General features: G+C 40.4%; 1 protein-coding gene across 1 annotated transcript in view; it reads right to left on the bottom strand.

Moving 5' to 3' along the window:
• Nucleotides 1–916: 916 nt before the first annotated feature.
• ALLC (allantoicase) overlaps nucleotides 917–11072 on the bottom strand; it is a 22279-nt gene continuing 12123 nt past the window's right edge. The window contains exons 7-11 of the mRNA XM_025216210.1: nucleotides 8302–8457; nucleotides 6208–6281; nucleotides 5084–5192; nucleotides 4072–4199; nucleotides 917–3794 (exon numbers count right to left, since the gene is read on the bottom strand). Of these exons, the coding sequence (XP_025071995.1) occupies nucleotides 3642–3794; nucleotides 4072–4199; nucleotides 5084–5192; nucleotides 6208–6281; nucleotides 8302–8457 (620 nt within the window). The 3' untranslated portion in view covers nucleotides 917–3641. The remainder of the gene's footprint in view (nucleotides 3795–4071; nucleotides 4200–5083; nucleotides 5193–6207; nucleotides 6282–8301; nucleotides 8458–11072) is intronic.

The following is an 11072-nucleotide window of genomic DNA, read 5'->3' as shown; positions in this document are numbered from 1 at the left end:
CCTGCTTTGATTCCTGGTTCTCCTAAAGTTTAAAACCAACTGTCTGGAAGTAGCAGCTGCATTTCTATTAAGGCAGTAGCGAGAGAATCAGTTGCCTTCATGGCAGCTAAACAGTTAATGACAGATGTTAACCATGCTCTCTCCTTTTTATGGTCTTGATGTTCCACTAATGAAGATATCCTTTTTTCTGCATTTCTGCTGTCTGTTGGCTACTCCAGGTAATGCAGCTCCTATTTAACAGTGTTGCAGACTTTTTAACTCGAGCGAAAAACATTAACTGAGGTGAACATTAACTCAGGTGTGGCAAAACTTTCAGCACTGGATGCACTACCCAGATGCTCAAGGGTAGATTTTGTTTTGTGAATCTGAAAAAAAAAATCTGCATTTAATGCTAGTAACTACAGGACTAAAGAAACGGCATCTTTTGATTACTGTTGCCTAGTTCATTGTTTTTTGTGCATAACAGCAAATTAAGGCACATTCCAAAAAAGTTGCATATGTTTTGATTTTAAACAGAATAATAATAGCCCTGGCCCCCTAGCATATCAGTAAAGCATTTCAGAATTTCTCTTTAAATGGAGAAAAATATGTGCTGTGTCATATGGGATGATGCACCACACCATCTGTACCCCGTTTTCAAAATCCTAGCTCTGCCCATGTGTGGGACCACTTCCTTGTTCTTGTGTGATCCTCAGTAAACTGGTTTCCCTCTGTGTCTCGTTTCAACATATATAAAATAGAAATACCACAATAGCAATTCCCTACCACAGAGGCTTGTAAAGAGAGAGATGTTAAAGATGAAGATGATATGGGTACTTAAATTAACATAAGCTATTAATTTTAAGTGCTTCACTGACACTCTTGGCAAGAATATGATTTCTGAAGTAATTAATATTTTTATTAATTGTTTCTCAACTGGGTATAAAAGTAGCATACAAATAACAGTATATCATATGTCACAACATATTTTAATGTCCCCAAATACAATATAATGAACAATTAAAATCAGATAAAATTCAGTATTACCCAGGTTCGATATCTATACACAAGGTAGGTACAATATATAACATTTCATAATGCCTATCCGTGTACAAAGGGGGTGGGGGAGAAGAAACGTTCTCCGTTCCTTGGACTCAGGGTTCATTTGTATTTATGTTAGTAAAGCCTGTATCCCTACAATCCGTGCAGAGAGAGAGGTTAACATTCATAATTCTAGAAAAGGGCTTCTTGTATTTGCTGTCATTCATACATGCTGCCATTTACCTTACTAAAAACTCGAAAGCAAATATTTATTTCAAATGTAATAAGCATTAATATAATTGGTAGAGTGGCTTTCTTATTCAGAAATAATGGAAGCCAATGCAAAGGTTATATATATTATGAAGTTACTGTAACTATATAGAACAGTAGTAAAACACTTACAACCAGTAAGAACAGAGGATACACCAAAAGTTGACAATTTGAACTGGAAAAGAATGTAAGGGTGGGAATGCATATAGAAGCAATGCAAAAGTCCACAAATGGTGCCACCAGGCTTCACATTATCAGGTCTCTGCAGTTACTCTCAAGTTCCACAAAAAGGCCAATCTCAGCCCCAGTCTGCCCATAACGTTAGCTATTCCCAACCACCATCGTAAATTCCATTAAAGGCAAGGTGCAAACTAGAGGTGCTCAAGGACTGAGCCATATGCGTGCCCACGGTGTGGAAAGTAAAGCAGCTTGTGAGATTGCCTTTTCCTTCCCCACAGTGACCAGTTTCTCTCACTAGAACAAACGCCTGTATGAACGCCTGTATGCTCAACTGCTCAGTGATTGGGAGGAATCAAACGGCAGCTTCCCCCAAACACTGAGGGGCACTTGGGTCTGGGGAAGGGGCATTTTCTCACAGCTCATCTCTCAAGGGTGGAATTGAACTGCTAACGCCACCCCCACCCCCAACCCCAACCTTCCCAGCACCAGGGAGACCTATCTTCAGCACAAGAAAAGTCCAGCTGCAGCTTTCCCTGCACCCTCTCCAAACCAAGGGAACCCAGTCTGGGAAAGCTGCAGAGATGTTTCCTCACAGCTGAACTCTTCCTGTGCTATGGAGGAGTCCAGCTGAAACTGTTCTCCCAGAGTAGATCTCACTTCCTCAGGCTGGGGTGACCCCAGTGCCATAGCGAAGGGACACCAACAAGCGCTGCCAGTCGGGGCGGAGCACGGGACAGAGCCACAAGTGGCTCGTTTGGGAGAGCACGGGGATGAGGGGAGGGCAGCTCCCACCATTGCATGCACCCCTGGGCAAGTATGGGAGGGGCGTGTGCCCCCCAGATCTTTGCACGGGGTGAGGGCAGGCTGCTGCTGCGGGCTTTGCCCTAGATGCCAAACCTCCTTGTCACAGCACTGGGTGACCCTGTCTTGGAAAGGCATGGGGAGCTGGAAAGGGGGCATCTACAGACTGGAACACTTGTACTCTCTAGGAAAAATTTTAACCACTACAAATCTCCCAGAAATTTTCAGCAATAGAAATGAATGCCTGTCCATGGCCATTATCTCCAAAAAGCTTCATCAACTCTATTCTTACTATTTTTCATCTAAAAGAAATGCTGAATCATGAAGTAGAATCTAGAGTCATCAGTTTCAAAACTGGATGATTCAAGTCTAAAAGCCATATTTGGGCAGTGAAATGAGATACCCCAAATTTTAGAAGTGTTGAAAACCCTGTAGCTCCCATTGTCATCTAGTAGACTTCCAGGAAAAGTCAGATAATGTACTCAGATTGCCAAATATGGCTTCAGAAACATAATGTTGAGCATCCAGTTTTGAAAATGTTAGCCTAGGCCCATAAAGAAAGACACAATATTTGAAACATCATAAAGCAGCAAAACATGTATGAAAAAGGTTAAAATGATTGTCTCAATTTTCATTTTGGATTTATGCAAATTAATATGTTTTCAAATTTCACCAATACTCAATATATGTCTACATCTGCCTGTATAATGCAAACTTATCTACACACATAAGAATGATGGAGGTAAACAAGTAAGCTTGCATGTTTACTTGCAAAATATCAAAGTACTTTATCATATCAGAAACCTAAGTTGTAGAGATGTTTATGAATACAGAATCATTATTATTTAATTATCAAACATTGTAAGTAAAACAAAAGAATAGAGGCAATTGAATATACATTGAACTTTTTGATTGTTTTTTAATTAAGTCACACCCATAATTAAAAAAAAATCTGATTTATTTTTAGCTAGATATTTCATTTCATTTCACCAGTAGGACACTGCAGCTGTACATTTTAGGACAATTAGAGGGCTTGCAGCGTGGTTACAATCACTTAATGATAAATGTTGATGCTTACCTAAGATGTGCTATTACTATTCAGAGAATTGTATGTGGTCACTGGCTAATTACAGGCACTATATAAATGATACATATTTGCAAAAATATATTTCACTGATTATATTCCTAAAACTGCAGAAACTGTTTTATAATGACAAACCATTAAAAAAAATCAAAAATTTTTGTTTATTACTGGTAAAATCATGCTTGATGCAGTGAATGCATCCTATTTAATTAATATATACCACTGTATATGATAGCCAAGAAGTTAACTTCTATTGTATAACCCTTAAAACTTTCAAGGCTCTTGTTCATTTGCTTTTAGATAACAGAGTACGTGGAAAACCCCAGAGACGCATCCTACTTACTCCTCCATCAGGACAAATAACGAGTCTTACATGAGTAATTGCATCTTGCATTTGCATGACTGTGCCATCAAAGAAATGCCTCTTGTTAGGTTTAAGCTAAAACAAAAATATAAAGTAAGACTAGTATACTTAAATAGTGTCTTAACAGAAGTCATATGTTATTACACACACACACACAAATATCATAAAAACTAGATGAGTGTCCACGTTAGCTAAACCTGCTCTTTGTTTACTACACTAATTAGTTTTGTCATTGTAATATTTGGAGTTCCATTTTTCAGACCTGTAATACTTATTCTTAAATGATAAACTCAGGACAACTAGTATGCTACAAGCTAAGAGCCCAACATTATCCACAGATATTATAACTTACTTTTGCAACAGAAAGCAAAGGGATCCATTTTAGACCCTGTTTAAGATTCCATTTCTGTGTTAAACATTCTTTTTCTTCTTCTGCGTTCAAGACACAGGCCTCAACTTGACATGTATCTGGAAAGTTACCTGGAAGTAAACAAAATATTTTTTTTATATTTGTTAACGTTATAATTATCTTCTTCAGAAGAAAGCAGTTTACAAAGAAAGCTGACATTCATAACTGAAACGCGTGGTAATGAACATCACAAGACACAGATACGATTTTTAAGTTTGTGCTGCAATTATGGCTTGAAAGATGTATACAGCTGACAAATAATGAAAGACTTTGCAAATATTTTATTTGAAAAAAAATCACAGTTCTGTTTACCCATGAATATGAATTAATTATTTGCGCAGCTCTATAAACATAACAAATAATGCAAAACATTAACTGAACAATGTATACCTAAATGCACTTCATTTTTCACACTATATTTATGTATTCAATAAAATACATGCAAAGCCAACTTACTGCTTAACAGAATATGGTTGTCTTTTTCTAAGAGGACCAATCTAAAGAACACACAATTTCTGATTATAAAAAATACTCTATTACAGACAAACTCAGTGGTAAAATTCCGGTTCCACTGAAATCAGTGGCAGACTTCCCATTGACTTCACTGAAGCCAATATTTCACCCAGAAAATCCCCTTGAAAATGCCCCCAACGTGGAAGTATCCTCCCCTGACATACAGCTGCTACAGTGGATTTTGTATATTATATCCAGCCAGATGCATGTTCTTCTTATTGCTGAAGGAAGATATTGCATGTTCCACTTAGTTTAACTGATCCTCAGCTATTAAAAAAATAGCATAATGCCCCTTGGCTCAGCACCCCGTGGTCTTGTGATATAAGTAGATAGAGAGACAGAGAGAGAGAGAAACACACGCATTTATGTATTATACAACTTTGGGGTATATTATTGTATGGCCAATAAAATACAGGGAACAAAGGGAAACCATTTGTTTTACCTTTAAAGTGAGTAGTGTCTATTTCAATATGGGTTATTATACCAGGATGTGCTAGACGAAAAACTGCCCATTCATGACCTGGTATCAAGAGAATACCTTTGTCATCAACCTGAAATTACAGAGAACATTTTGGATTGTTAACTGAAATGCAAGAAGAAGAAAAAACCCAGCCAGATAAAGGCAAGGTAGTATTTTTAATTTAGTATTTAATTTTGTTAAGGGAAATAATGTATAATACATTTTTATTTTCAGATTAGTGAATGAATCTAATGATAATGTTTTGCTCACTCTTACAATATTCTTTTCTATAAAGAATTCTGTTACCTGGTACTCTTCTTTTCAAAATGATTAAAGATCATGTTAATGGAAGTGAATTAGATGTATAATCTATATGTCAATAGTAGTATACATTTAAAGGAGGTATTGACAAGAGATTTGGTTCATTTTGTTATGGACAGCAATAAGATAATGAGCATTTTCTTTTCAGTAAGAAATCCCATTTTAGAGGCCATTTTACTGGCTCTGATAACAAAAGAGAACTATAGTAAGCTGTGTGATCCCTTGCCAGTTGCAGGTGCTTGCATTTATTTATATCATTACCCATATTGCATCACTGATTCTTATGACAAATGTTCATGTTTTCCATTATATGGGGCTCCTGTTCTCTTTGAAGTCAATAACAACATTTCTATTGATTTCAAGGGATGGAGGATCAGGGCATTAATAATTAGCCTCTTTATATCAGTGTGCTTACTTCTTAATAACTGTTGAATCCCTTCATTTTGTTATTTTATTCACTTGTATTTCTGCCAAGGTTGCTGATTGCCAAAGATAACTGTTATAATAATCTCTCACATTTGTATAATGTCTTTCATTATCAAAATATGATAAAAATCCAAGTAAACAGAAATGGTGAGAAAAATAAAGAGCAAGTTAGGCCTACTTAGCCATGTCCTATTCCTAAAGATCAGGGTGTATGCCTCCAAGATAAGAAGTTGCTTCCTTCTTGGAAGATTAAAAAGAAATCTCAAATTTCACTACAGCATGCGCACACACACAAACACACACTTTTTGATTATTTAATAGGCTTTTATTTATTTATAAAGCGAAATTTAATACTTTACTTTTACAACCGGTGGTCTATCCATTCTTCTTGCTGTTTCCCAGCCATCTTTCATTGAAGTCGCTTTTCCTGGCCCTCGAGAAACAGGAAATAGGTAACACAGTAGAGGGTATTTATTATAAACCATTCTATGTCTTCTTAATTCAAAGCTCATAAAAAAAGTTGAGTCAGATGTGCAGTTTTCTTCAGTTCCCACCAATGTGTCGCAAGTATAACCTAAGGAGGCCACTACCAGAGAGTGCCCAAATAGCCATTACCATAAGACAACTTTGAAGTTAAGATGACCCCTGAAATAATTAAAATTTATAAATATGTTAAAATTTTCCACATATAGAATATAATTATTGGTGAGGATCTTCTTATTATTGGCGCCAGAGCCAAGCACCCACCTGCTCCCCCTCCTCCCCCAACACCTTATACTTAAATCTAAGGCAAGGAACTATTTCCTCCTGCCATATTGAAGATGTGGGGGACACCTTTGTCTTGGATTAGAGTAAATATACTATATCCATGGATATTTAAAGGTTCCTAAACCCAACAGGGTGCCCCTGGTAGTATGGCTCTAGTTGAGCCACACTGGCAGAGATCAGAGGGCATTTATACACATGCTCTGGGAGTGGGGGTTGCTTAATATGAGTCACTCTGACCTCTGTTCTAATTAAAATGCCCAGAGCATCTCGTGTATCAGCCTCCCTCTGCTGAAAAATGGCAGCAGGGGCACTTTAACTAAAGCTCGTTGAACGAGCTTTAATTTAAATGCCCCCATCTCCATTTTTCAGGACGGGGAGGCTGATACACAAGACACTGGAGACTGCTGGAGCACAGTAATTACTACGCTCCCATAGATTTGATTAATGGAGTCTGCTCTGATGCACTGTAATTACAGCGCTACACATGTACAGCGCTACACATAGGTGCCCAGAGCAGGAAGGAACATGCCAGAGCCACTGCCCATTGTATATGAATATAAGCTGTGGTTTCCAAAGGCTCTGTTGGGGTTAGTGAAGCTCTTCTGTATGGGAAGGAATAAACAGCATATTAAAGTGGAATACCCATGAAAAAATCCTTGCAGGATTTTTCCTTTTAAAAAGAACCTTCCCAAAGCATTTACCTCAGGAGCAGACAATCTAGGCTCTGGCCAAGAAACGAGCCATCTAATTCATAGATTCATAGAAGTTAGGGTCGGAAGGGACCTCAATAGATCGAGTCCGACCCCCTACATAGGCAGGAAAGAGGGCTGGGTTCAGATGACCCCAGCTAGATGCTTATCTAACCTCCTCTTGAAGACCCCCAGGGTAGGGGAGAGCACCACCTCCCTTGAGAGCCCATTCCAGATTTTGGTCACTCTAACTGTGAAGAAGTTCTTCCTAATGTCCAGTCTAAACCTGCTCTCTGCTAGCTTAATTAGAACACAGTAGCCTAAAAATGAACTGTATATTTAATGAAGGTATTAGATATTGTAGTATAAATGGATTTAAAGTACAGTTCTTGGTCTTCACAAATTAACCAAAGAAATATACTGAAATTTGTAAGTTTACAAAGCTATGATGTTCAGACCCAGCCCTCCATTACAAGACTGCTTTGTTTGAAAATAGGCTGCAAGATCTGATCAAAATGCAGTATAATTTAAACCCATAGGTTTAAATTACATGTGCTCTGGGGTGGAGAAGGGGGCACTTTAATTAGAGTGGCTCCAATTGCCACTCTAATTAAAGTACCTGCAGCGTCACATGTATTCAGCATCCCACATTTCAAATGGCGACAGGGGCATTTGAAGTTAAGCTCGTTCAACAAGTGTCAGTTCTAGTGCTCCCGCTGCCATTTTGAAGCATGGAGATGCTGAATAGATGTAACAAGGAGACTTTTGGAGCTCATTAATTAACACACTCCAGCAGACTCATTTAATTAAGTCTGCTCCAAAGTATGCTAATTAGCATGTGTCAGAGCAACCATCTGGCACATGTATAGGTGCCCATAGTTGTTACTACTGAGGTCAAAAGGGCCATTTTTATTAAGCTATAGTGGGGATGATTAAAATCAGTTTATACCATTGTACAGTTTATTTTAATTATTAAAAACAGTATGTTTGCCTTACATAAAATATTTCTTGGGTGACCTAATTGAGTAGAGCTAAATCCAACACAGACACCGCCGTTCGCCATTGCCACCAAGTCATCTAAGTCATTTAGGCCAGAAGCTGACCAGTCTTTCTGTATGATACCGAACACTTTGAATCGTGCAATCCCACCATCTGTAGAGGAAATAAAAATTATATGATACACTTTACAGCTTTCCTCAAAAATTAATAGAACCATGAGGGTCACGCTTATACATATTCTAAAGAAAGGTACAACATAGATGGAAAAGGTAAATTCTCTTTCTTTATATTCTACACAAACTACAAAAAAAGAAAGGGTTTAAATTCACAGTGGAAGCTGATTGCTATAAGGGCACATCTACAGGGCCACCTGAGCAGGACCAGGTGCACCAGCAAGAAATAAGGCCCACACACTGACATCCCTAGGCTCATAAATTGTTTGTGTTGACAGCTTGAAAGCAATATGGCAAGCTCAGGCTTGCCATATTTTAAAGCCCAAGTGCAAGGAGAGTAGATGCCAGTGGGTAGGACTTATTTCTTGGCAGCATGCATGGTCTTGCCCAGGAAGCCATTGTAGACACTGTCTAAACTGCCATACAGAACTTTTATAATTCATTATGTCATTAATAAACATCAAGGTGATCTCCACACTGTATATATAGATATATGTACTAATAATACACAGAGTAGTAGTATCTGAAAATAATGTAAATTACTGTACTTTAAATCATTGCATAGATTTGTATTTTTAAGAATACAATGAGAAATGGTGCATTGGATCAGACCAAGGTTTCATTTAGCCCAGAGTCTTGTATCTCACAGTGAAAGGGAGCAGATTATAAGGGAAAGAATATTTAAGCAAAGCCTATCCAGACTGATTCATCTTCCCCTCTTCCCACATTCAGAGGTTTAGGAAGTCCTAGTTTTGAGCCATTACATTTAATATCCACTGACAGACCTGTCTTTCATGAACAGTCACATCATCTTTTAAACCTGATTAAAATTATCAGTTCCCAAAAATCTTGTGGCAGTGAACTGCACAAATTAATTGCACATTGTATGAAAAATACTTCCTTCTGTTTTAAACCTGCCACTCAATAATTTCGTATGTTCTCTAGTTCTAGTATCATGAGAAACAATAAATACCAAATCCCTATTTTTCTTCATTCATGATTTTATAGACCTCTATCATTACCCTGCTTAGTCATCTTTTTTCTAAACTGAAAAGTCCCAACCTATCTAGCCTCTCAGTATCCCTCATCATCCTTTCTACCCTTCTCTGTACCTTTTCCAGTTTTACTATACCTTTTTGAGATAGGAGAACCAAAACTGCACAAATCATTGCAGGCATGGCTGTACCCTGAATTTATACAATGATATAATGAAATCTTCTGTTTTGTTTTCAGTTTCCTTCTTGATAATTCCTTAATAATTCCTAGTTCTATGTACCTTTTGGACTGCTGCTGAACACTGGGCTGATGTTTTCTGAGCACTATCCACAACTAACTTGCTTTCATGTGGCTTCAGAACTCAGGGGATAAATGCTTCCCTCCTTCCCCCCTTCTCACTGAATTCAACAGCAGGAAAGGAAGTAGGTAAGCAAGAATGGCAGTTTTCACCCCTTGGGCTTTGGAGCCAATGAAAGCAGGGGCTCTTGGCAGACCCCACACTGGGAGTTCATGTGTGGCACAGCCAAAGGAGGAAGGTTTGACTGCATCACTGTACCCACTCTGGGTCTAGCCCTGTGGGTTTCTAAAAGTCTCTAAAGGTACAGAAAGAAGTTACTTCTGTTACAAGATCGGCCCCTTGAATGTGCTCTACAGCAGGCTTGTCCAACATGCGGTCCGCGGCCCACCAAGCTGTTTTCTGTGGCCCGCGGTGCTGCGATGGGAAACGAAAATAAATACTGTTTACTTTCGTTCCCACCCCTTGTCCCTCCCCCAGCCCCTCAGCAGCTTCCTAATGGCTGCTGAAGGACTGGGGAAGGGACAAGGTTCCCACATGCACTGCGTCAGCTTGACGTTGCCGACACGGTGCGTGTGGGAAGAGGAGTAGCCATGTGCCACTCGGGACAGAATGAGCCCAGCTGGAGCAGCAGGGGCTCAGCTGCACTTTCCCCCTACCTGCGCTGGTCAGTCCTGAGCGGCACACGGCTCCCCCGCCGCCTCTTCTGGCTGGTGCCAACCTGGGTAGGTCTGCCCCATCCAAAGCAGCACACAGCTGAAGCTGGATTCCCACAAGCTGCTGGGGCCGAGAGGAGCCCGGCCGGGTCAGCACCAGCCAGAAGAGGCGGCGGGGGAGCCGTGTGCCGCTCAGGACTGACCAGCGCAGGTAGGGGGAAAGTGCAGCTGAGCCCCTGCCGCTCCGGCCAACCCCATCCCATCCCGAGCGGCACTCGGCTCTGCTGCCTCTTCTGCTGGCCGGTGCATTCCCGGCCAGGCTCCTCTCGTCCCCAGCAGCTCATGGGAAGCCAGCTTCAGCCGCATGCTGCTCCAGATGGGATGGACCCAACTGGGTCAGCACCCACCAGGAAAAGCAGCATGGAGCTGAAGCTGGCTTCCCACATGCTACTGGGAATGGGAGGAGCCCAGCTGGGTCCGCACCGGCCAGCAGAAGTGGCGGCAGAGCCGTGTGCCGCTCGGGACTGACCGGTGCAGGCTCGTCCCGTCCCAAGCGGCTCCATCGCTGCTTCTGCTGGCCGGTGCAGACCCGGCCGGGCTCCTCCCATCCCCAGCAGCACATGAAAAGCAGCCCCCCCGGGGCTTCGC

This window comes from Alligator sinensis, unplaced genomic scaffold, assembly GCF_000455745.1.
Source record: "Alligator sinensis unplaced genomic scaffold, ASM45574v1 scaffold2_1, whole genome shotgun sequence".
NCBI classification, from domain to species: Eukaryota; Metazoa; Chordata; order Crocodylia; family Alligatoridae; genus Alligator; species Alligator sinensis.
Note: the sequence above shows the minus strand (reverse complement) of the source record. Positions and strands in the feature narration are given on the sequence as shown.